The 26,913-nt window shown below is 44.8% G+C and overlaps 1 protein-coding gene across 3 annotated transcripts in view; it reads left to right on the plus strand.

The window, feature by feature from the left end:
• SLC25A14 (solute carrier family 25 member 14) overlaps window positions 1-26,913 on the plus strand; it is a 163,301-nt gene that overhangs the window by 109,432 nt on the left and 26,956 nt on the right. For all 3 annotated transcript variants that reach the window (XM_069214053.1, XM_069214072.1, XM_069214062.1), the window contains 3 exons: window positions 3,735-3,829; window positions 20,022-20,107; window positions 23,090-23,185. In XM_069214053.1, the coding sequence (XP_069070154.1) occupies window positions 3,735-3,829; window positions 20,022-20,107; window positions 23,090-23,185 (277 nt within the window). The remainder of the gene's footprint in view (window positions 1-3,734; window positions 3,830-20,021; window positions 20,108-23,089; window positions 23,186-26,913) is intronic.

Genomic DNA, 26,913 nt, shown 5'->3' on the forward strand with positions numbered 1-26,913 from the left:
ACCACATTCGCCTAATAGCGCAGTTCATACCAGGAATTCAAAATCAGTAAGCCGACAATCTCTCTCGGGATCACCAACCGATCCACGAATGGGAAATACATCCCCAGATACTACAGACTTACTTCCGAATATGGGGAACACCGCAAATAGACCTATTTGCAACAAAAGAAAACGCAAAATGCCAAAACTTCGCTTCCAGGTACCCACAGGCTCACTCTCAAGGCAATGCGTTATGGATGAGTTGGTCAGAGATATTTGCATACGCTTTTCCCCCTCTCCCACTCCTTCCGTATCTAGTAAACAAATTGAGTCAAAACAAACTAATACTGATAGCAGCAACTTGGGCACGACAACCTTGGTACACAACACTACTAGACCGGTCAGCAGTGCCTCATATCAAACTGCCAAACAGACCAGATCTGTTAACTCAACACAAACAACAGATCAGACACCCGAATCCAGCATCGCTTAATCTAGCAATTTGGCTCCTGAGATCTTAGAATTCGGACATCTAGACCTTACACAAGAATGCATGGAGGTCATAAAACAAGCTAGGAAACCAACCACAAGACATTGCTACGCAAATAAGTGGAAAAGATTTGTTTATTTCTGCCATAATAATCAAATTCAACCATTACACGCATCTGCAAAAAACATAGTAAGCTACCTGTTACACTTACAAAAGTCCAAGTTAGCTTTTTCATCCATTAAAATACATCTGACTGCAATTTCAGCTTATCTGCAAATTACGCATTCAACTTCATTATTCAGAATCCCAGTCATAAAAGCATTTATGGAAGGTCTGAAAAGGATTATCCCACCAAGAACACCACCAGTTCCTTCGTGGAACCTCAACATCGTATTAACACGACTCATGGGTCCACCCTTTGAACCCATGCACTCATGTGAAATACAGTACTTAACATGGAAAGTAGCCTTTCTAATAGCTATCACATCTCTCAGAAGAGTAAGTGAAATACAAGCATTTTCCATACAAGAACCCTTTATACAAATACACAAACAAAGTAGTTCTACGCACAAATCCTAAATTCTTACCTAAAGTCATATCACCGTTCCACTTAAATCAAACAGTGGAACTCCCAGTGTTCTTTCCAGAACCAGATTCTGTAGCTGAGAGAGCATTACATACATTAGACATCAAAAGAGCACTAATGTACTACATTGATAGAACCAAACAAATTTGCAAAACAAATCAATTGTTTGTTGCTTTCCAAAAACCTCATGCAGGGAATCCAGTATCCAAACAAGGCATTGCCAGATGGATAGTTAAATGTATTCAAACCTGTTATGTTAAAGCAAAGAGACAACTGCCTATTACACCAAAGGCACACTCAACTAGAAAGAAAGGTGCTACCATGGCCTTTCTAGGAAATATTCCAATGACTGAAATATGTAAGGCAGCCACATGGTCTACGCCTCATACATATACCAAACATTACTGTGTGGATGTGTTAACACAACAAGCAACAGTAGGACAGGCAGTATTACGAACATTATTTCAAACAACTTCAGCTCCTACAGGCTAAACCACCGCTTTTGGGGAGATAACTGCTTACTAGTCTATGCACAGCATGTGTATCTGCAGCTACACATGCCATCGAACGGAAAATGTCACTTACCCAGTGTACATCTGTTCGTGGCATGGGACGCTGCAGATTCACATGCGCCCTCCCACCTCCCCGGGAGCCTGTAGCCATTATAAGTTGATAAAAAATAAACTTGTACATTTGTAAACTTGTAAATATAACACTTTTAATCACATTATGTACATACATACTTACTCCATTGCATGGGCACTGTTACTATATACACAACTCCTACCTCACCCTCTGCGGGGAAAACAATCTAAGCTGGGAGTCGACGCCCATGCGCAATGGAGCCGAAAGGGGAGGAGTCCCTCGATCTCGTAACTCGAAAAGACTTCTTCGAAGAAAAACAACTTGTAACACTCCGAGCCCAACACTAGATGGCAGGATATGCACAACAGTACTTCTATCCATGACAGCATGCGGTTTCAGTCCACATCATTCACTGGCTCTTTTGTACTGTGAATTACATTTTCTGATCATGTGCACATATACCTGAAAATGAGTGCACTTCAGTGTCGGGGATGGTGGACAGTTCCTTAATTTTCATTTTCTTTGTTTTATAGTTCCCCTTTCATTTCTTTAGTTCTTCTCTTTTTATTTTATGTTTTTCCTGAAGAGGATACTACATTTACCCTGGCAGTGCTAACAGGCCTCTTACTTGCTTCTCATTTGTAGTGTGCTGCATCCCTCGTGGCCACTTTCTCTAAACAAAGCAACTGTTATGGAATGCTGTTGTCCCTGGAGTATCATTGTTTTACTATTATTAGATAGTCAACAGGCTGGTTATAAACGTGGCAGCCATGCTGGAACTTTGAAACTGTAATAGACTATGTAAAATAGCACTGCAAGAGTGACACATTTTGCTATGTTTATTTTTCTTATTTCAAGCCTATTCTCCGCTATTGTTAGACCGCAATATATAATATTTGTTTCTCCTTGTATTCTTTTAAATTATCTTGCATATGTTGTTGAGTTTTTGTTGTTTTTGTTTGTTGTGTCATAGGATGAATGCAAGAATGAGACAGTGGATGGATTGATTAATGCACAAGTGCAAAGATTAGTGACAGAGTGGATGTATTATGACAAAATTGAGTGTCTAAATTCATCAATGGCATGAAAGCATATTTATTCATAAGGCAATCATATTGGCATTGCCAGAGTTTATTTCTTATTTCCTATGGAAGCACACCTCCTGTGTTTAAAGACTTGAGTTTTTGTAAGTCCTGTTTCCTCTAGGTCTTTGCTCCCGATACTGTTTTCTGTTGTTTGGACTCAGTCCTCTCATTAACGGGAATGGAGGCCCTCAAGTTCTGTTTGTGATATATTTTTTTTAAATGTGTTTCTTTTTTGTGATAAGCGATGCTCTAAACTCGCAGAGTAGACAATCCGTAAATATCCGGCACTTGCTAGATTATCTAACGAGTCGTAGAATGTTATTTCTTTTGAAGAATACCTCTTCCATAGAGGCTTTGCACAAGTTCTGGCTTTGGAACAAACTGGAGTCAGTGGATTTTCTGAGACCTCATTAAATTGATATTGACCTGCAGCTGCATGAGCCACACCGTCTGCGAGCATTCTTTCATTGATATGAGCAGCTCATTCAGTATTCTCAATTTAGTCAGGCAAAGCCTAATTACATTGTCTGGTACGATCTGGCAAACTTTTTTTTTTTTTTATATAAATAGCAACCCTCTACCCTGTAGTCCCTACCTTATAAACCTCTGGGCGTTTGTTAACGAGAAGGTTCAAAGTTTATACAATCTAAAATTTGAGACTTTGCGGATTGAAAAAGATTTTTAGATATGGTATCTAATTCCACTCGCCCTTGTGTGATAAATAAACCATAACAAAATGTCTGCTTCTACTTTGTTTCAAGCTAAAAATAGCTCAATCATACAATAATGGCTTCTGCAAAGGCCTACAAAGCCTGATGCGTCGGCAGGTTGAAATTACTGAGAGCTTTAGACAAGGGAGACTTCGAGACACGAAGAATAACTTTTTAGGAAGCAACAGCTCTCCTTTCACCCACGACCGCAGTTAACTGAAACATCCAGCTTTGTGACTTATTCCCTGTTTGATCTGATGCTGCGTTGCCATATTTACTTCTTTGTGCTCTTGTTACAGAATTGCTCCAGCTTTGCTAAGGCAGGCCTCCTACGGGACGATAAAAATCGGCATTTACCAGAGCCTGAAGCGACTGTTCGTTGACCGCTTAGAAGGTAGGCCTGAATGTGTAATTATTTACTTCTGTCCTAGATACTTCGTTAGGTATGTTGCCAGATTCACCTAATGAAAAAAAAGAATACAAAATATAAATGTCTTTGTACAAGCATAGAGGGTATCTGGTCAGCCATCTTCATCCATGGTCTGTGGTTGCCATTTTGTTTCTGCCCAGAACAGCATGGGAGGTGAATCTGCCCGCCGTAACCTCCGGCTGCCCCGCATTGCGAGTGTCGGCATGTTACCTGATAATGTGCGCATCTGCCTAATAAGAGTGCAGCCAGGAGTCAATTTTCTCTCTGATAATAATTTGTATCTTTGTTATAGCTCTATTGTGTTTGCAATGTAACTTTGAGGTCATTTGAAGAGGGCATTCTCCTACGCAGCCTAACCAGTTGTTAATGGAGCATCTCCATTGTGACAAAGGAAGACTGGACCCTCCATGTGAATCGTTAGTTGGCGCTCATTTGTATTTTCCTGTCTATTTATGGCCACGTTTTGATTCTTAGCTCTCCTTTCTATATTTGTAAATGGTTGTCTTAAAAGTGCGCCTTGATGCTAATTGTCAAGTACAGAACTCGGAGCCTTTAGTACATTTTTGCATAGAATAGTTTGGTAAGGTAAAATACTAGCTTTCATCACTCTGCAGTTCAAAAACAAATCCTAAATCAAAGCTAATGCAAGAGCAATGACTAGTAAATTATTTCTGTGTAGCACCAGGGCAGCTACCACAGGTGAAACAGCGGTGGCAGAAAAGTAGAGTTAGGAGTGCAAAAACATTGCAGTGTAGCAGACGAAGCGTCACACAAGTGGACCATCCTTGTACTGATGTAAACTCCATTTTCAATGCATATGCCGTTACAACAGATCAGACGTAAATGTAGGCCAAAAATGCCTATGCAAACTGGCTGCACTATATTTTGAAATTTTACAATCAAGTAAATGTCATTAGTTCTCCTTACACAAATCATAAGAGCTAAAAAACGAAAAAACACTTTCATCTTTTAACTGGGATTGTTAACCCACCTTATTTCATTTATACCTTAAGGCCCGTGAGGTGTAAAGTATAAATATCCGCCCCAATCTGTTTTCTATCCTGCATGCATGCATGGCTGCGTTGTATTAGCCTTGTTTCTTTAAACAGTTGGATCTTACACACAGCGCCCTGAGACCCTACCGGGTGAGTAGGGCGCTTAATAAATTTTTTGATTGATTGATTGATCTTACAAAAATAAAATCCAGTAGCATACACCCCTTTCCTATGTGGAGCATTTTGACCTGGCAATAGCTTCATAGTGCAGGAATAATGTTTGGACTCTCTATATTTGCACTTGCTAAACACATTGCAGAATAATATATGCAGCTTCACTGGAATATGCGTTACTGTGGCTGCACCCCCTCTCTCAAAGTTTACTTTGAATTTTATAATTAATGATTCATAAACATATTCATTTGTTTCCATCCAGTACACCTTTTTCAGGTAGGACTTATATGCACCACCCCCAAATGTCCACGACCCTCAGGGAGAAAACTCCCAGCTCTGAAGGAATAGTGCTTTGTTTGCACTGCTTTTGTGGGTGGGAGGGGTACATATATATAATATGTGTGTGTGTAATGTTTAAACTATATATATATATGCCATCGAACATATATATATATATGTATATATATATATATATATATATACATATATATATATATATATGTTCGATGGCATGTGTAGCTGCAGATACACATGCTGTGCACATCCCGCCATCTGGTGTTGGGCTCGGAGTGTTACAAGTTGTTTTTCTTCGAAGAAGTCTTTCGAGTCACGAGATCGAGGGACTCCTCCCATTTCGGCTCCATTGCGCATGGGCGTCGACTCCATCTTAGATTGTTTTTTTTCCGCCATCGGGTTCGGATGTGTTCCTTTTCGCTCCGTGTTTCGGGTCGGAAAGTTAGTTAGAATCTCGGAAAAATCGTCGGTATTGTTTGCGTTCAGTATCGGGTTAGTTACAACAGATCGACACCGACTTTTGAAGAGCTCCGGTGGCCCTTCAGGGTTTTTTCGATTCCCCCGTCGGGGCCTGGTCGGCCCGGCCACGTGTCTCTTCAAGGCTGATGGAACGGACCCCATTCCGCTTCTACCCAAAATGTCATAACAAGTATCCATATTCAGATCAGCATCTGGTCTGTAACTTGTGTCTGTCTCTAGAGCACAAGGAGGATACCTGTGAAGCCTGTCGAGCGTTTCGGTCGAGGAAGACATTAAGAGACCGAAGAGCGAGAAGACTGCAGATGGCGTCGGCGCCGACAGGACAAGGGCGTTTCGAGGAGGAAGAAGAAACCTTCTCCATCCACAAATCGGACTCGGACGAGGTCGATCCCGAAGAAACGCCAAAAACCGTGAGTAAGACGTCGAAACATAAAACTCACGAGAAGACAACAAAAGCCCAGACAACAACAGGCCATGGCTCAACCCGAAAAATAGGTGACCGATCATCGGCACCGAAAAAGGGCATGCATGTGGCAAAGTCATCCGACTCCGGTCGAGATACCGCCACACAACAATCTCGGACCCGAGACAGCGGCTCCGAGCACACTCGGCACCGAGACAGTGGCACCGAAACGGTTCGGCACCGAGACACCATGACGCCGAAAATAAAGAAGGTTTCCTCAGAGCCAAAAAAGGCGACCGAAAAGATTTCGATTCCGAAACATCCAGCCTCGGAACCGAAAACAGGTTCCTACACAGAGGAACAGGGATTGTCCTCCCAGATGCAAGGACATAAGTTCGGAGAGGAACTTGAATCTGTTGAGCCAGACTACACTCAAAGAAGGCTCCACATTCAAAAAGACACAGGGAAGATAAGCACTCTTCCCCCAATTAAAATGAAAAGAAGACTTGCCTTTCAAGAAAAGGACAAGCAGCCACAGGCAAAGGTGGCAAGACAAACAACTCCACCACCATCTCCACCACCATCAATGCACACATCACCGGTAGCCACTCCACCACTGATGCAATCCCCGACTCATACTGCAATGAGTCAAGATGATCCTGATGCATGGGACCTTTATGATGCTCCTGTATCAGATAACAGCCCAGACTGTTACCCTGCGAGGCCGTCGCCACCTGAAGACAGTACATCCTACACGCAGGTGGTCTCAAGGGCAGCTGCGTTTCATAACGTCACCTTGCATTCAGAACCAATTGAGGATGACTTTTTGTTTAATACACTCTCTTCCACTCATAGCCAATACCAAAGCTTACCTATGCTCCCGGGAATGCTAAAACATTCCAAACAAATATTTCAGGATCCTGTAAAAGGCAGAGCCATAACTCCAAGGGTGGAGAAGAAGTACAAGCCACCACCAACAGACCCTGTTTATATTACGCAGCAATTAACACCAGATTCTGTGGTTGTTGGGGCAGCTCGCAAGAGAGCAAACTCTCATACCTCGGGAGATGCACCACCTCCAGACAAGGAGAGTCGCAAATTCGATGCTGCGGGTAAAAGAGTTGCAGCACAAGCAGCAAACCAATGACTTATTGCCAATTCACAAGCAATTTTGGCAAGATACGATAGAGCTCATTGGGACGAAATGCAGCATTTCATAGAACACTTACCCAAAGAGTTCCAGAAAAGGGCACAACAAGTGGTAGAAGAAGGACAAAGTATCTCCAATAATCAGATACGGTCATCAATGGACGCAGCAGATACGGCTGCAAGGACAGTAAATACTGCAATAACGATAAGGAGACACGCATGGTTGCGTACGTCAGGATTCAAGCCGGAAATACAACCCCTCAAAACAAGCAGTGACTTCCAAGTCACACATCCCCAACACATAACACCTGTGGGGGGGAGACTAAGCCAATTTTACAAACATTGGGAGGAAATAACAACAGACACTTGGGTACTGGCAATTATCCAGAATGGTTATTGCATAGAATTTCTCAAATTCCCTCCAAACATCCCACCGAAAACACACAATATGTCAAAACAACATATAGATCTTCTAGGACTAGAAGTTCAGGCATTGCTACTAAAAGAGGCAATAGAATTAGTACCAAAACACCAGAAAGGAACAGGAGTTTACTCTCTGTACTTTCTCATACCCAAAAAAGACAAAAGTCTGAGACCTATATTAGATCTCCGAACATTAAATACCTACATCAAATCAGATCACTTTCACATGGTGACATTACAAGACGTAATCCCACTACTCAAACAACAAGACTACATGACAACACTAGACCTAAAGGATGCATATTTCCATATTCCGATACATCCTTCACACAGAAAGTACTTAAGGTTTGTATTCCAAGGGATACATTACCAATTCAAAGTGTTGCCATTCGGAATAACAACTGCGCCAAGAGTTTTTACAAAGTGCCTGGCAGTCGTAGCTGCACATATCAGAAGGCAACAAATACATGTGTTCCCGTACCTAGACGATTGGTTAATCAAAACCAACACGCTAGAAAGGTGTTCACAACACACAAAGTATGTCATAGAAACCCTCCACAAACTAGGTTTCTCAATCAACTACACAAAGTCACACCTTCTGCCGTGTCAAACACAGCAATACTTAGGGGCGACAATCAACACAGCAAAAGGGATTGCCACTCCAAGTCCACAAAGGGTTCAGGCATTTCACAATGTAATACAGGCCATGTATCCAAAACAAAAAATGCAAGTCAAAATGGTGATGAAACTCCTAGGCATGATGTCCTCATGCATAGCCATTGTCCCAAACGCAAGGTTGCACATGCAGCCCTTACAACAGTGCCTAGCATCACAGTGGTCACAGGCACAGGGTCAACTTCTAGATCTGGTGTTGGTAGACCGCCAAACATACACCTTGCTTCAATGGTGGAACAGTATAAATTTAAACCAAGGGCGGCCTTTCCAAGACCCAGTGCCACAATATGTAATAACGACAGATGCCTCCATGATAGGGTGGGGCGCACACCTCAATCAATACAGCATCCAAGGACAATGGAACACTCACCAAAAACAGTTTCACATAAATCACTTAGAACTATTGGCAGTATTTCTAGTGCTAAAAGCATTTCAACCCCTAATAAGCCACAAACACATTCTTGTCAAAACAGACAACATGACAACGATGTATTACCTAAACAAACAGGGAGGGACACACTCAACACAGTTGTGTCTCCTGGCACAGAAAATATGGCATTGGGCGATTCACAACCACATTCGCCTAATAGCACAATTTATTCCAGGAATTCAGAATCAGTTAGCAGACAATCTCTCTCGGGATCACCAACAGATCCACGAATGGGAGATTCACCCCCAAATTACTAAATACTTACTTCCAGAGTTGGGGAACACCACAAATAGATCTATTTGCAACAAAGGAAAACTCAAAATGCCAAAACTTCGCATCCAGGTACCCACAAGATCAGTCTCAGGGCAATGCGTTATGGATGAGTTGGTCAGGGATATTTGCTTACGCTTTTCCCCCTCTCCCACTCCTTCCATATCTAGTAAACAAGTTGAGTCAAAACAAACTCAAACTCATACTAATAGCGCCAACATGGGCAAGACAACCTTGGTACACAACACTACTAGACCTCTCAGTAGTGCCTCATGTCAAACTACCAAACATACCAGATCTGTTAACGCAACACAAACAACAGATCAGACACCCAAATCCAGCATCGCTGAATCTAGCAATCTGGCTCCTGAAGTCCTAGAGTTCGGACACTTAGACCTTACACATGAATGTATGGAGGTCATAAAACAAGCTAGGAAACCTACCACTAGACATTGCTATGCAAATAAGTGGAAAAGATTTGTTTATTACTGCCATAATAATCAAATTCAACCCTTACACGCATCTGCCAAAGACATCGTAGGATACTTACTACATCTGCAAAAGTCAAAGCTAGCTTTTTCATCCATTAAGATACATCTTACAGCAATTTCAGCTTACCTGCAAATTACGCACTCAACTTCTCTATTTAGAATTACAAAGAAAGGGAGCACACTGCCTACACTCCAGCAACAAAGTCCAACCCCAATGCATCATGGTAAATGCAGTCAAATTCGTAGTCCATTCCGAAAGTATTAAAGTCTTTCACCTCTGTAGGCGCAACAAGTGCTGTTTATCCCTGTACACGTGTTTCTGGGTTTAGCCCATCATCAGCAGGGAGCAGCATGGTATAGGGGCTTGCTTGAAATGCCGCCAAATGTTTTCTCAGGTTTATGTACCTCTCATGGCGCACAGGTGCCTCCCAAGGCTCGTCAGCCGTGGCTCAAGGGAGCCGTCCAAAGACAAAATTACAAAGAAAGGGAGCACACTGCCTACACTCCAGCAACAAAGTCCAACCCCAATGCATCATGGTAAATGCAGTCAAATTCGTAGTCCATTCCGAAAGTATTAAAGTCTTTCACCTCTGTAAGCGCAACAAGTGCTGTTTATCCCTGTACACGTGTTTCTGGGTTTAGCCCATCATCAGCAGGGAGCAGCATGGTATAGGGGCTTGCTTGAAATGCCGCCAAATGTTTTCTCAGGTTTATGTACCTCTCATGGCGCACAGGTGCCTCCCAAGGCTCGTCAGCCGTGGCTCAAGGGAGCCGTCCAAAGACAAAATTACAAAGAAAGGGAGCACACTGCCTACACTCCAGCAACAAAGTCCAACCCCAATGCATCATGGTAAATGCAGTCAAATTCGTAGTCCATTCCGAAAGTATTAAAGTCTTTCACCTCTGTAGGCGCAACAAGTGCTGTTTATCCCTGTACAGGTGGAAGGTCTAAAGAGAATTATGCTACCAAGAACACCACCAGTTCCTTCATGGAACCTCAACATTGTCTTAACACGACTCATGGGGCCACCTTTTGAGCCCATGCACTCATGTGAAATGCAATATTTAACATGGAAAGTTGCATTTCTAATTGCCATCACATCTCTAAGAAGAGTAAGTGAAATCCAAGCATTTACCATACAAGAACCATTTATTCAAATACACAAGCATAAAGTAGTTCTACGGACAAATCCAAAATTCTTACCAAAAGACATATCACTGTTCCACTTGAATCAAACAGTTGAACTACCAGTGTTCTTCCCACAACCAGATTCTGTAGTTGAAAGAGCACTACGTACATTAGACATCAAAAGAGCATTAATGTACTACATTGACAGAACCAAACAAATTCGGAAACAAAACAATTATTATTTGTTGGTTTCCAAAAACCTCATTTAGGAAATCCAATTTCCAAACAAGGCATTGCTAGATGGATAGTTAAATGCATTCAAACCTGTTATCTTAAAGCAAAAAGACAACTGCCTATTACACCAAAGGCACACTCAACTAGAAAGAAAGGTGTGCTACTATGGCCTTTCTAGGAAACATTCCAATGACTGAAATATGTAAGGCAGCCACATGGTCTACGCCTCATACGTTTACCAAACACTATTGTGTGGATGTGTTAACAGCACGACAAGCCACAGTAGGCCAGGCAGTACTAAGAACTTTGTTTCAAACAACTTCAACTCCTACATGCTGAACCACCACTTTTGGGGAGATAACTGCTTACTAGTCTATGCAAAGCATGTGTATCTGCAGCTACACATGCCATCGAACGGAAAATGTCACTTACCCAGTGTACATCTGTTTGTGGCATGAGACGCTGCAGATTCACATGCGGCCACCCGCCTCCCCGGGAGCCTGTAGCCGTTTCGAAGTTGATCTTGAACATTTGTAAATCTGTAAATATATAACCTTAAAATACATCATGTACATACATGTTTACTCCATTGCATGGGCACTATTATTGTAATACACAACTCCTACCTCACCCTCTGCGGGGAAAACAATCTAAGATGGAGTCGACGCCCATGCGCAATGGAGCCGAAAGGGGAGGAGTCCCTCGATCTCGTGACTCGAAAAGACTTCTTCGAAGGAAAACAACTTGTAACACTCCGAGCCCAACACTAGATGGCGGGATGTGCAAAGCATGTGAATCTGCAGCGTCTCATGCCACGAACAGATGTACACTGGGTAAGTGACATTATATATATATATATATATATATATATATATATATATATATATATATATATATATATATATATTTTTTTTTTCATTTTTACCCTTGTGTGGTAAGGGAATTTTAAGATTTTAGGGTGGGTATGGGTTTTTGAGAGGGTTAGGATATTGGTAGGGTCTAGGGTTGGTATGGGTTTTTGGTTGGTTAGGAAATTGGTAGGCTTAGGATGGGTTTGGGCTTTTGGGTGGTAAGGGAACTTTTAAGTTTTAGGATGGGTCTGCTTTTTTTGGGGGATGTAAGGGAATTTTTAGGGTTAGGGTGGTTGTGGGTTTTTGGGTGTTAAGGTAATTACTTTTTTTTTTTTTGTTTTTTTTAAGGGTTCAAGGGCTATTGACTAAAAAGCGAAAAGAAAAAAAAAATATATATATGCCTTTTCACAAAAAACTGAGAGTAAAAAAGTAAGCCCATTAAATAACTATATAAATAGGGTTTTTGCTTACTTGTTAAATACTTACATTTTGTGGTAAAACTTTCATTGTAAAGGCATATTCGTTGTAATAAATGTTTTAAAAGGCTTTCGTTGGAAAGGTATTTTTGTTATAACGCTTGTGTTATAAAGTCTTTGGTTATAATGGCATTCAGTATTCCGTCATACATCCCTTTAGGTGTTGTTCTTTAACAATAAAAATACATGCCATCTGGTTTGCCTACTTCCCATGCTGTTAAAACTTTGCACACTCTTGATGTGGTAAGGCACTGCAGACATTCCTAGATTGTCACCCATGTTTCTCACTAGTAGTAAATCCGGTTGGTTCCTGGTATGTGCAGGTCTCCCACTCCCTTCAGACGAGTCAATGTAGCCTCCAAGTCAGTCTAGGAACATGGATGGTCTCTTACATCTGTAGGGCATGCACCATTAGCTACTCCTTGTACCAGTACAAGCTTTACTCCCTGAATACCTCTCTTCCAGTTTGAAATACTTATTTTGTCCAGGAATTTCTATGTAGTGTGCATACTGGATTGTTGGCCCTGCATTTGTTTTATCTCTGAAACTTGAATCGTTTACAAACAAATGATGCAAGGAGTGTGGTAAAACGAACTTCATTAATTTGGTGCTCTTAATCTTTGGTGTTTCTCCCTTAGTACAACTATCTGGCCAAAGCCACAAGCAAATTATATGCTACATTTTTTTCTTACAAAGTTTAAAAGAAAGCTATTCCTAAAACTATTCAGAGAGCGGCAATTGAAGAGTAGGTTCTGTCTCTGACCTAAGACTGATTCCTGACTGTAAAGAAATGGCTCCCTGTTGCAGTTACCCCCCACTTTTTGCCTGATACTGATGCTGACTTGACTGAGAAGAGTGCTGGGACCCTGCTAACCAGGCCCCAGCACCAGTGTTCCTTCACCTAAAATGTACCCTTGTATCCACAATTGGCACACCCTGGCATTCAGATAAGTCCCTTGTAACTGGTACTTCTAGTACCAAGGGCCCTGATGCCAAGGAAGGTCTCTAGGGGCTGCAGCATGTCTTATGCCACCCTAGAGACCCCTCACTCAGCACAGACACACTGCTTACAAGCCTGTGTGTGCTAGTGAGAACAAAATGAGTAAGTCGACATGGCACTCCCCTCAGGGTGCCATGCCAGCCTCTCACTGCCTATGCAGTATAGGTAAGACACCCCTCTAGCAGGCCTTACAGCCCTAAGGCAGGGTGCACTATACCATAGGTGAGGGTACCCGTGCATGAGCACTGTGCCCCTACAGTGTCTAAACAAAACCTTAGACATTGTAAGTGCAGGGTAGCCATAAGAGTATATGGTCTGGGAGTCTGTTTTACACGAACTCCACAGCACCATAATGGCTACACTGAAAACTGGGAAGTTTGGTATCAAACTTCTCAGCACAATAAATGCACACTGATGCCAGTGTACCTTTTATTGCAAAACACACCCCAGAGGGCACCTTAGAGGTGCCCCCTGAAACTTAACCGACTGTCTGTGTAGGCTGACTAGTTCCAGCAGCCTGCCACACCAGAGACATGTTGCTGGCCCCATGGGGAGAGTGCCTTTGTCACTCTGAGGCCAGTAACAAAGCCTGCACTGGGTGGAGATGCTAACACCTCCCCCAGGCAGGAGCTGTAACACCTGGCGGTGAGCCTCAAAGGCTCACCCCTTTGTCACAGCCCAGCAGGGCACTCCAGCTTGGTGGAGTTGCCCGCCCCCTCCGGCCACGGCCCCCACTTTTGGCGGCAAGGCTGGAGGGAACAAAGAAAGCAACAAGGAGGAGTCACTGGCCTCACTGGCCAGTCAGGACAGCCCCTAAGGTGTCCTGAGCTGAGGTGACTCTGACTTTTAGAAATCCTCCATCTTGCAGATGGAGGATTCCCCCAATAGGGTTAGGATTGTGACCCCCTCCCCTTGGGAGGAGGCACAAAGAGGGTGTACCCACCCTCAGGGCTAGTAGCCATTGGCTACTAACCCCCCAGACCTAAACACGCCCTTAAATTTAGTATTTAAGGGCTACCCTGAACCCTAGAAGATTAGATTCCTGCAACTACAAGAAGAAGGACTGCCTAGCTGAAAAACCCCTGCAGAGGAAGACCAGAAGACGACAACTGCCTTGGCTCCAGAAACTCACCGGCCTGTCTCCTGCCTTCCAAAGATCCTGCTCCAGCGACGCCTTCCAAAGGGACCAGCGACCTCGACATCCTCTGAGGACTGCCCCTGCTTCGAAAAGACAAGAAACTCCCGAGGACAGCGGACCTGCTCCAAAGAAGAGCTGCAACTTTGTTTCCAGCAGCTTTAAAGAACCCTGCAAGCTCCCCGCAAAAGGCGTGAGACTTGCAACACTGCACCCGGCGACCCCGACTCGGCTGGTGGCGATCCAACACCTCAGGAGGGACCCCAGGACTACTCTAAGACTGTGAGTACAAAAACCTGTCCCCCCTGAGCCCCCACAGCGCCGCCTGCAGAGGGAATCCCGAGGCTTCCCCTGACCGCGACTCTTTGAACCTAAAGTCCCGACGCCTGGGAGAGACCCTGCACCCGCAGCCCCCAGGACCTGAAGGACCGGACTTTCACTGGAGAAGTGACCCCCAGGAGTCCCTCTCCCTTGCCCAAGTGGAGGTTTCCCCGAGGAATTCCCCCCTTGCCTGCCTGCAGCGCTGAAGAGATCCCGAGATCTCTCATAGACTAACATTGCGAACCCGACGCCTGTTCCTACACTGCACCCGGCCGCCCCCGCGCCGCTGAGGGTGAAATTTCTGTGTGGACTTGTGTCCCCCCCGGTGCCCTACAAAACCCCCCTGGTCTGCCCTCCGAAGACGCGGGTACTTACCTGCAAGCAGACCGGAACCGGGGCACCCCCTTCTCTCCATTCTAGCCTATGTGTTTTGGGCACCACTTTGAACTCTGCACCTGACCGGCCCTGAGCTGCTGGTGTGGTGACTTTGGGGTTGCTCCGAACCCCCAACGGTGGGCTACCTTGGACCAAGAACTGAACCCTGTAAGTGTCTTACTTACCTGGTAAAACTAACAAATACTTACCTCCCCTAGGAACTGTGAAAATTGCACTAAGTGTCCACTTTTAAAACAGCTATTTGTGAATAACTTGAAAAGTATACATGCAATTTTGATGATTTGAAGTTCCTAAAGTACTTACCTGCAATACCTTTCGAATGAGATATTACATGTAGAATTTGAACCTGTGGTTCTTAAAATAAACTAAGAAAAGATATTTTTCTATATAAAAACCTATTGGCTGGATTTGTCTCTGAGTGTGTGTACCTCATTTATTGTCTATGTGTATGTACAACAAATGCTTAACACTACTCCTTGGATAAGCCTACTGCTCGACCACACTACCACAAAATAGAGCATTAGTATTATCTATTTTTACCACTATTTTACCTCTAAGGGGAACCCTTGGACTCTGTGCATGCTATTCCTTACTTTGAAATAGCACATACAGAGCCAACTTCCTACATTGGTGGATCAGCGGTGGGGTACAAGACTTTGCATTTGCTGGACTACTCAGCCAATACCTGATCACACGACAAATTCCAAAATTGTCATTAGAAATTGATTTTTGCAATTTGAAAAGTTTTCTAAATTCTTAAAAGACCTGCTAGGGCCTTGTGTTAGATCCTGTTTAGCATTTCTTTTAGAGTTTAAAAGTTTGTAAAAGTTTGAATTAGATTCTAGAACCAGTTTTAGTTTCTTAAAAAGTATTCCAACTTTTAGAAGCATAATGTCTAGCACAGATGTGAATGTGGTGGAACTCGACACCACACCTTACCTCCATCTTAAGATGAGGGAGCTAAGGTCACTCTGTAAAATAAAGAAAATAACAATGGGCCCCAAACCTACCAAAATACAGCTCCAGGAGCTTTTGGCAGAGTTTGAAAAGGCCAACCCCTCTGAGGGTGGCAACTCAGAGGAAGAGGATAGTGACTTGGAGGACAATTCCCCCCTACCAGTCCTATCTAGGGAGAACAGGGTCCCTCAAACCCTGACTCCAAAAATAATAGTCAGAGATGCTGGTTCCCTCACAGGAGAGACCAACACCTCTGAAATCACTGAGGATAACCCCAGTGAAGAGGACAACCTTTAGCCAAGGTTACAGCAAGCCAAGGAGATTCTGCTCCAGTAGGGGAGAACTCCAAAAATGGCCCTGATAAAGTCCAACCTGACCCACAAGAAGTCCTGGCTAGTCAGGCAACTGTTAAACCTGAGTGGGTGGCTCCTCAGCTAACAGAAGAAAGAGTGGAAGAAGGGTGTTTACTACAAGATGTGGTAACCCCCCACTCTAATACAGCAGACAGGCAACCTGAACCCAAAGAGGCCTGTAACTTAGCCCCTTCCCCTTTAGGTGAAGAGCTAAAGGTGTGGTTCTGGGCACTGACAGCTGTCAGTGGCCTCTGCTGGGTGTTAGCCTTTATGGCTGCACTATCCTTAGCATGGTGGTCTGACCCCATGCCAAATAGCAAGCTAGGCCCCCTGACCCTATTGGTCATGGTGGGGTTACTCCAGCTCTGGGTAACCTCTCTGGGTAAGCTAGGGGTAACCCTGGCCAAGATAAAGTTAGCAGAGGTGGATACCTCTAAGACCAAAATAGAAAGAATGGGTGGAGACATTGAAGAGGCAGACAAGAGGCAATTCAGACTAGGTCCTATCACTGTGGAAGTAGGTCAGTTCCCCAAAGGGAATGACCTGAACAGAAGGATGTAAGGCAGAGTAGGCCCTGCAACTAACCAGCCTATTTCTCCTACTCTTCCTCGCCTGACAGACTAGGAAGACTCTCCCAGCTTGGGCTGAGTCTCCTGGCCTGTGGGCTGGGGGGGGCTTGTGTAAAGAAATGGCTCCCTGTTGCAGTTACCCCCCACTTTTTGCCTGATACTGATGCTGACTTGACTGAGAAGAGTGCTGGGACCCTGCTAACCAGGCCCCAGCACCAGTGTTCCTTCACCTAAAATGTACCCTTGTATCCACAATTGGCACACCCTGGCATTCAGATAAGTCCCTTGTAACTGGTACTTCTAGTACCAAGGGCCCTGATGCCAAGGAAGGTCTCTAGGGGCTGCAGCATGTCTTATGCCACCCTAGAGACCCCTCACTCAGCACAGACACACTGCTTACAAGCCTGTGTGTGCTAGTGAGAACAAAATGAGTAAGTCGACATGGCACTCCCCTCAGGGTGCCATGCCAGCCTCTCACTGCCTATGCAGTATAGGTAAGACACCCCTCTAGCAGGCCTTACAGCCCTAAGGCAGGGTGCACTATACCATAGGTGAGGGTACCCGTGCATGAGCACTGTGCCCCTACAGTGTCTAAACAAAACCTTAGACATTGTAAGTGCAGGGTAGCCATAAGAGTATATGGTCTGGGAGTCTGTTTTACACGAACTCCACAGCACCATAATGGCTACACTGAAAACTGGGAAGTTTGGTATCAAACTTCTCAGCACAATAAATGCACACTGATGCCAGTGTACCTTTTATTGCAAAACACACCCCAGAGGGCACCTTAGAGGTGCCCCCTGAAACTTAACCGACTGTCTGTGTAGGCTGACTAGTTCCAGCAGCCTGCCACACCAGAGACATGTTGCTGGCCCCATGGGGAGAGTGCCTTTGTCACTCTGAGGCCAGTAACAAAGCCTGCACTGGGTGGAGATGCTAACACCTCCCCCAGGCAGGAGCTGTAACACCTGGCGGTGAGCCTCAAAGGCTCACCCCTTTGTCACAGCCCAGCAGGGCACTCCAGCTTGGTGGAGTTGCCCGCCCCCTCCGGCCACGGCCCCCACTTTTGGCGGCAAGGCTGGAGGGAACAAAGAAAGCAACAAGGAGGAGTCACTGGCCTCACTGGCCAGTCAGGACAGCCCCTAAGGTGTCCTGAGCTGAGGTGACTCTGACTTTTAGAAATCCTCCATCTTGCAGATGGAGGATTCCCCCAATAGGGTTAGGATTGTGACCCCCTCCCCTTGGGAGGAGGCACAAAGAGGGTGTACCCACCCTCAGGGCTAGTAGCCATTGGCTACTAACCCCCCAGACCTAAACACGCCCTTAAATTTAGTATTTAAGGGCTACCCTGAACCCTAGAAGATTAGATTCCTGCAACTACAAGAAGAAGGACTGCCTAGCTGAAAAACCCCTGCAGAGGAAGACCAGAAGACGACAACTGCCTTGGCTCCAGAAACTCACCGGCCTGTCTCCTGCCTTCCAAAGATCCTGCTCCAGCGACGCCTTCCAAAGGGACCAGCGACCTCGACATCCTCTGAGGACTGCCCCTGCTTCGAAAAGACAAGAAACTCCCGAGGACAGCGGACCTGCTCCAAAGAAGAGCTGCAACTTTGTTTCCAGCAGCTTTAAAGAACCCTGCAAGCTCCCCGCAAAAGGCGTGAGACTTGCAACACTGCACCCGGCGACCCCGACTCGGCTGGTGGCGATCCAACACCTCAGGAGGGACCCCAGGACTACTCTAAGACTGTGAGTACAAAAACCTGTCCCCCCTGAGCCCCCACAGCGCCGCCTGCAGAGGGAATCCCGAGGCTTCCCCTGACCGCGACTCTTTGAACCTAAAGTCCCGACGCCTGGGAGAGACCCTGCACCCGCAGCCCCCAGGACCTGAAGGACCGGACTTTCACTGGAGAAGTGACCCCCAGGAGTCCCTCTCCCTTGCCCAAGTGGAGGTTTCCCCGAGGAATTCCCCCCTTGCCTGCCTGCAGCGCTGAAGAGATCCCGAGATCTCTCATAGACTAACATTGCGAACCCGACGCCTGTTCCTACACTGCACCCGGCCGCCCCCGCGCCGCTGAGGGTGAAATTTCTGTGTGGACTTGTGTCCCCCCCGGTGCCCTACAAAACCCCCCTGGTCTGCCCTCCGAAGACGCGGGTACTTACCTGCAAGCAGACCGGAACCGGGGCACCCCCTTCTCTCCATTCTAGCCTATGTGTTTTGGGCACCACTTTGAACTCTGCACCTGACCGGCCCTGAGCTGCTGGTGTGGTGACTTTGGGGTTGCTCCGAACCCCCAACGGTGGGCTACCTTGGACCAAGAACTGAACCCTGTAAGTGTCTTACTTACCTGGTAAAACTAACAAATACTTACCTCCCCTAGGAACTGTGAAAATTGCACTAAGTGTCCACTTTTAAAACAGCTATTTGTGAATAACTTGAAAAGTATACATGCAATTTTGATGATTTGAAGTTCCTAAAGTACTTACCTGCAATACCTTTCGAATGAGATATTACATGTAGAATTTGAACCTGTGGTTCTTAAAATAAACTAAGAAAAGATATTTTTCTATATAAAAACCTATTGGCTGGATTTGTCTCTGAGTGTGTGTACCTCATTTATTGTCTATGTGTATGTACAACAAATGCTTAACACTACTCCTTGGATAAGCCTACTGCTCGACCACACTACCACAAAATAGAGCATTAGTATTATCTATTTTTACCACTATTTTACCTCTAAGGGGAACCCTTGGACTCTGTGCATGCTATTCCTTACTTTGAAATAGCACATACAGAGCCAACTTCCTACACTGACCTACTGTGAGGGAGAGCGATCACAAAGGCCAATGCAAATGCTATAAGGGTGATTTACTTAATGTGGCATCACCTGAATGATGGACTGTTTTAGAAATGGCCAGCTTTATCTCCTCTATCCCTTCCTGTGTCATTTCAGATGAGACAATGTTGTTAAATGTCATGTGTGGTGTGATTTCTGGAGTGATATCCTCATCCATCGCTAACCCAACAGATGTATTAAAGGTAAGCCAGGTTTCTGTTCTTAAGTAATATGTACAGTAATAATAAATAAGAGAACAAATACATTTCCAGAGGTTTTAGTCTAAATGAGAATATTGACAAAGAAGTGGGGAAAATCTGGACTGCATTAGCGGAGGCCTTATCATGTTGCAGTGTCTGAATAACAATTAAAACTGGAATAGGAATTACAACCTAAGAAACCTTTAACTGAAAAGGAAGCAACGACTGGTCCCAGAGTAAGAACTGAAAAAAATGAGCATCTCGTATGAGAGCCTACTTACAAATGAAAAGGATAAAACATTCAGTGTTTAACAGTCAAGATGGGAGGAGGCACAAGGTAAAAGCCATCCTAATGGTTACATTTTTGCTATGGGTTGAAGTAAGCATAGAAAAAAACTTTAAATACAACTAACTGCTGCAGAGGGCATGTTCCATGTAAATAGACGTTGATGGTGTAGGAAAATGGGTTACTGGTTGAGGGAGGTGAAACCCTAGTCAAGCACAGCTACAGTTCTTGTCAGGGTGAAACTGCAACCCCCAAATTACCCAGTGCCAACCCCATAGTAGGTCAGCACCAAAGCAGTCAGGCTTAACTTAGAAGCAATATGTAACGTATTTATGTAGTAGACAAACACTATTAAAGTGAAAATAGAACAAACTAAAAATCCCACACCAATTTAGAAAAATCAAGTAAAATGTAATAATGGAGTTGACACCAAAAAAACTGAATTCCATTTAGTAGAACTGGAGCTAAGCAATTTTAAAGGTATGAGTAGAAGTAGTGCTTAAAAGCACAAAGCGCCAACTGTGGTTATCTGATCGCACATGACGGGGACAAAGTCACAAGTTCAGGTCAACCACGATGAAGCGTGGGACGGGACCAGTTTAGGACCACTGATAAAAGTCCCTTAAATCCTGATTGGGGATAGTTGTGATATTCTGCATTAAGGATGCGTTGCACAGCAGCAGTTCCAGTGAGCTGTGGGCTGCAATGCGGAGTCCTGCCTCGAGGATGTTGTGCAGTGGGGCTGCGATACAAGGTCCTGCGTCGATGAGGCTTTGCGCAGTGACGGTTCTGAAGAGCTGTGGGGTCCAGCCTTGGGAAAGAGTTAGGCAGCTGTGGTTCCGATGCTGCACTGAGAGTAAATGCATTGTGCTGTATCAGTTCTTCCTAAGAAAAGCACAGCTGGGCTGGCAGACCACCTTCAGGCCCACTTCCTAGGGTCCAGGACTGGGGTTGACACCATCTGGGGGGGAGGGACAAAACACACAACAGGCAGAGTCCAGATGCAGGGTTCAAGGTGATTGGTGTCTTTTATGTTCTGAGGCTGTGATCAGGAGGCCAGCCAACTAGCCCTTGGAGTCACTTTGGTGCTGGGTTCAAGGTGCATGTTCAGTCCTTCTTACTCAGGCAGCAGAGTAGCAATCCTTGTAGCAGAAGATCACAGCACTCCGGAGTCTTCCACAGGTCCAGACATGTACTGAAGAGTTCGGTCTGAGGTTCTTCTATTCATACCTGCTGACCACTTAGCAGTGGGAGAAGCTTCTAGAGTCCTGCCACTACAGACCTTTCCTGCCTCCCTGCCCTTGCCCAGCAAAAGACCAGTGTGAAACCCTTTGCGAGTGTGCTGAGGTAGAGGATTTGTGAGGTGCAAGTGGGATAGGTGATATCTCTGCCCCTCACTTATGTCCGAGATGGCCTATCGTGCCAAAACCTATTCCTCCTTTGTCTCACTGTGTGAGAGCAATACATATAACCAACTGCCGGCTACACTTGGTGACCTGACCCAGGATACAGGCTTCAGGAACCAAGTAGTTGGGACAAGAAAATTGCAACTTTCTGAAAGTGGCATTTTCAGAATTGTGATGTAAAATCCAACTTTGAATTTTAGGTTTTGAATTAAAAAAAAATTAGAAACTTGATATTCCTATTTGCTCCCAGTTGTAAGTTACCTCTTATTAAATGTAATAAGGGAAAACTATGTTATCCTGTGGGAGAGGCAGGCTTTGCAGAAGTGAAAAACGAATATGAGTTTTTCACTACCAGGACACGTACAAGTTAAAAGTGCACGCCCTCTTTTCAAATACACTGCAACCTGCCCTGTGGGCTGTTTAGGGACTATCCTAGGGGTGACTTATATGTTTTAAAAAGGAAGGTTTAGACCTGGCAAAAGGTTTTTTTGCCAGGCTGAAATGTCAGTTTAAAACTACATGTACATGTTGTAGTGGCAGGCCTGAGAGAGGTTTAAAGGAGCAGCATCTTAAAGTGAGTGGCCCAACCAGTGTTGCAGACTCACTAGTAGCATTTAATTTACAGGCTGTGGGTTCAGTTTAGAGGTAAATTAAATGTGCCAATTGGGTGGAAGCCACTTTCACTATGTTTAATGGAGAGAGCACTGGTTAGCAGTGGTACAGTTCACAGAATCCTAAGGACAACAAAACAAATTCAGCAAAAAACAGGTGGAGGAAGGCAAAATGTTTGGGGTATGACCACCCTAAGGCTAACAGGTGGTCAGTGCATTGTCCATCAGTACCAAGGAAGAGGACATTACTCATGGAGGTGCTATGTGTGATAAGATTAGGGACTCCTTTGGTGTAGTGGGGACATGAGATAAGTGGGAACTACAACTTCAAAAGGTAAAGGTGCTAAAGAAAAAGCTGGACTAAGAGGGTATATCCACATAGAACTGGCAGATGAAGAAAATATGGCATCTCGCTTTTTGTAAGAAGAGGAACTATTATGGGACAATGGCTGGATTTAGGATAGAAGTTGTAGGAAAACATGCATGGAGTTGTGTATATAAAATCCCACCTCCCAGGAGAGGGGCATGGAAAGTGGAATCATAGAAAGGAAAATTGATTAAAATAGTAGTATGTTGTATGGGAATACTCAGGCAAGGTGTCAACACAGACCCAGCTATTTTTGTGAAAGGGCAAATTACATAGTAAATGTACTTTCTGTCAAATGTCACTTTCTTTTTCCAGATTCGAATGCAGGCTCAAGGTAGTTTAGTGCAAGGTGGTATGATTTGCAACTTCATAAATATCTACCAGCAGGAAGGAACCCGTGGTCTTTGGAGGGTAAGTATTGAAGAATACGTGTGCCTGTTTCTTTGTCATAGTGGAAATTGGTTCCCCTAAACTAGTTCCTCGCATACTGCAGTGATGGATGACAAGTGTATGTATCTTGATGTCAAGCATTGTTATCACGTCTGCATTTTATTTAGTTAAATTGTTGATTCTCCTGGTTAAGCTGAATCTCTAATAAGCAAATTAAAAAAAAAGGTAAATTAAACAAATAACTTTACATAGCCCACGCTTGAAAGCCCATCACACAGAAAGGACTTGTAGATAATCTTTGAAGTGGCAAAGTGATTTGAGATATTGATTAATCCAGTGGAAAAAAAATATTTGCTTTACAACCCAATATTTTATTCAGTCTCTACCCTGAAACTAACCATGATATTGTGAAGTTCTCAGTGACATTCAGGTTATAATAATGTGGTATTCTGATTGTCAAGAAACAGTATTGTAACAAGTCAGTCTTCAAGCAGCCAAACATCTAGGTGGGCAGACCCATTCCAGGGACCCTGCCTAACTATACATCAAAGGATAAAAATGTTGTGCTTCATCTAAGCATTCGCTCAAGGTTTTCTTTATTAGTTGCAACTCATCAATTAAAGGCATTTATTTCTGAGGGGGCAGCAAGCTTAGTGCTGCTTTGAAATCTTGGAAACACAGGCTTTGCCAGTCTTCTGCCTTGACATGCTAACTTGTTCTAAAGTGTGGAAAGATTAGGCAGGAAAAGTAACTCTTTCTCTAAGTACAATAAAACACTGCAAATTAAATAGAAGAAAAGCAGACCATATCATGGGCAAAGATCCAATCCAGCAGAACTTCAAGATGTATTTTATTCAAAGCTTTCAATTCTAAGTTTCCAGATTCTGGTTCCACTCCTGCTGAGAGTGCTGGGAGAACCTGAAAATAAATATTGGTTTTTGGGAACCCAGGCCATTTGAGAAGTCTGTACCCTGCATAGTTGTAAACAGTTCAAAGACATTGCTCTCTGCATTCTAGTAAGCATGGTATTCCACCCAGAATCTGCACCTGGTCATCTAGCCCTAGGTGTGCCAGTGTAGGATTATCAAACTAATAATGGGAACCAGAAAGTGACTGGATACAGAGAGTATGCCTGGGGATGAAATCCTGTGTCTGGTCCGACTCTGCCACCTTCCGTGCATGATCCCACGTAAATTTTCCAGGGTACTCTAGAAGACAAGGTATTCAGTGTGACTGCAAGGGATACATGACTGGTAGAGACCAGCAGAAATTCTAGCATATCGAACCTGTGTTCCAAGCTCTAACTGTAAGAGATGGGGCTGTGTCCCTCTTTGGGGAAAGTGGCTGGTCACTCAGTCGATGACAATGTGTGTTGCACCTTAGACTTCGGCTGTTTAGACAAAATACATACACTAAGGTGTAAGTTGGGTACAGAAAAGCTTGTGTGGCCCAGCCTAAAAGTATAATGAGAAAAGATACAAAGAAAAGCTCAGCACTACAGCTGTAATGAGTAATGGTGTGCTCGCAGGCAATAATGGCAACTATAATTGGTGTTCCTCACCAGTTAATAAATACAAATTTGTCTGGTGGCAACAGTGCTCGAAGGCCCTATAATAGAGGCTGATATAATGAACTATGCTTGCCATTCTTAATGTCCATTTCTACAGATCTTTACGATACTTGGGTTTTTGAGCCTCTTTGACAGACTCACCAGAGTGTACAACAACTCAACGCTTTACAAATAATGCAGCATTAAAGTGTGCAGTGTCCCAGGGAGATGACCTGTTCAGTCAGTAAATCCATAATAACAGGATTAGAGTATACAAATATATGGTTTAGGAAGTTGGCTCTGTATGCACTATTTCAAAGTAAGGAATAGTATGCACAGAGTCCAAGGGTTCCCCTTAGAGGTAAGATAGTGACAAAAAGAGATAATACTAATGCTCTATTTTGTGGTAGTGTGGTCGAGCAGTAGGCTTATCAAAGGAGTAGTGTTAAGCATTTGTTGTACACACACAAGCAATAAATGAGGAACACACACTCAGAGACATTCCAGGCCAATAGGTTTTTGTATAGAAACATATCTTTTCTTAGTTTATTTTAAGAACCACAGGTTCAAATTTTACATGTAATACTTCAATTGAAAGGTATTGCAGGTAAGTACTTTAGGAACTTTGAATAATCACAATAGCATGTATACTTTTCAAATAAATCACATATAGCTATTTTAAAACTAGACAGTGAAATTTTCAACAGTTCCTGGGGGAGGTAAGTATTTGTTAGTTTTTGGAGGTAAGTAAACCACCTACGGGGTTCAAGTTTGGGTCCAAGGTAGCCCACCGTTGGGGGTTCAGAGCAACCCCAAAGTTACCACACCAGCAGCTCAGGGCCAGTCAGGTGCAGAGTTCAAAGTGGTGCCCAAAACGCATAGGCTTCAATGGAGAAGGGGGTGCCCCGGTTCCAGTCTGCCAGCAGGTAAGTACCCGCGTCTTCGGAGGGCAAACCAGGGGGGTTTTGTAGGGCACCGGGGGGGACACAAGTTAGCACAGAAAGTACACCCTCAGCAGCAAGGGGGCGGCCGGGTGCAGTGTGCAAACACACGTCAGGTTTCCAATGCAAATCAATAGGAGACCAAGGGGTCTCTTCAGCGATGCAGGCAAGGGGGGGGGCTCCTCGGGGTAGCCACCACCTGGGCAAGGGAGAGGGCCTCCTGGAGGTCACTCCTGCACTGGAGTTCCGATCCTTCAGGTCCTGGGGGCTGCGGGTGCAGAGTCTTTTCCAGGCGTCGGGATCTGGGAGTCAGGCAGTCGCGGTCAGGGGGAGCCTCGGGATTCCCTCTGCAGGCGTCGCTGTGGGGGCTCAGAGGGGGCAACTCTGGCTACTCACAGTCTCGTAGTCGCCGGGGAGTCCTCCCTGAAGTGTTGTTTCTCCACAAGTCGAGCCGGGGGCGTCGGGTGCAGAGTAGCAAGTCTCACTCTTCCGCGGGAAACGCAGTTGTCTTGAAGTTGCTTCTTTGAAACAAAGTTGCAGTCTTGGGTGAACAGAGCCGCTGTACTCGGGAGTTTCTTGGTCCTTCTAGAGCAGGGCAGTCCTCTGAGGATTCAGAGGTCGCTGGTCCTGGGGAAAGCGTCGCTGGAGCAGTGTCTTTAGAAGTGGGGAGACAGGCCGGTAGAGCTGGGGCTGAAGCAGTTGGTGTCTCCGTCTTCTCCGCAGGGTTTTTCAGCTCAGCAGTCCTCTTCTTCTTAGGTTGCAGGACTCTGAGTTCCTAGGTTCAGGGGAGCCCCTAAATACAGAATTTAGGGGTGTGTTTAGGTCAGGGAGGGCAGTAGCCAATGGCTACTAGCCCTGAGGGTGGCTACACCCTCTTTGTGCCTCCTCCCAAAGGGAGGGTGTCACATTCCTATCCCTATTGGGGGGGATCCTCCATCTGCAAGATGGAGGATTCCTAAAAGTCAGAGTCACTTCAGCTCAGGTTGCCTTAGGGGCTGTCCTGACTGGCCAGTGACTCCTCCTTGTTTTTCTCATTATCTCCTCCGGCCTTGCCGCCAAAAGTGGGGCCGTGGCCGGAGGGGGTGGGCAACTCCACTAGCTGGAATGCCCTGTGGTGCTGTAACAAAGGGGGTGAGCCTTTGAGGCTCCCCGCCAGGTGTTACAGCTCCTGCAAGGAGGAGGTGATAAGCATCTCGACCCAGTGCAGGCTTTGGTACTAGCCACAGAATGACAAAGGCACTCTCCCCATGTGGCCAGAA

The sequence above is a fragment of the Pleurodeles waltl genome, chromosome 2_1 (genome assembly GCF_031143425.1).
Source record: "Pleurodeles waltl isolate 20211129_DDA chromosome 2_1, aPleWal1.hap1.20221129, whole genome shotgun sequence".
Lineage (NCBI taxonomy): Eukaryota > Metazoa > Chordata > Amphibia > Caudata > Salamandridae > Pleurodeles > Pleurodeles waltl.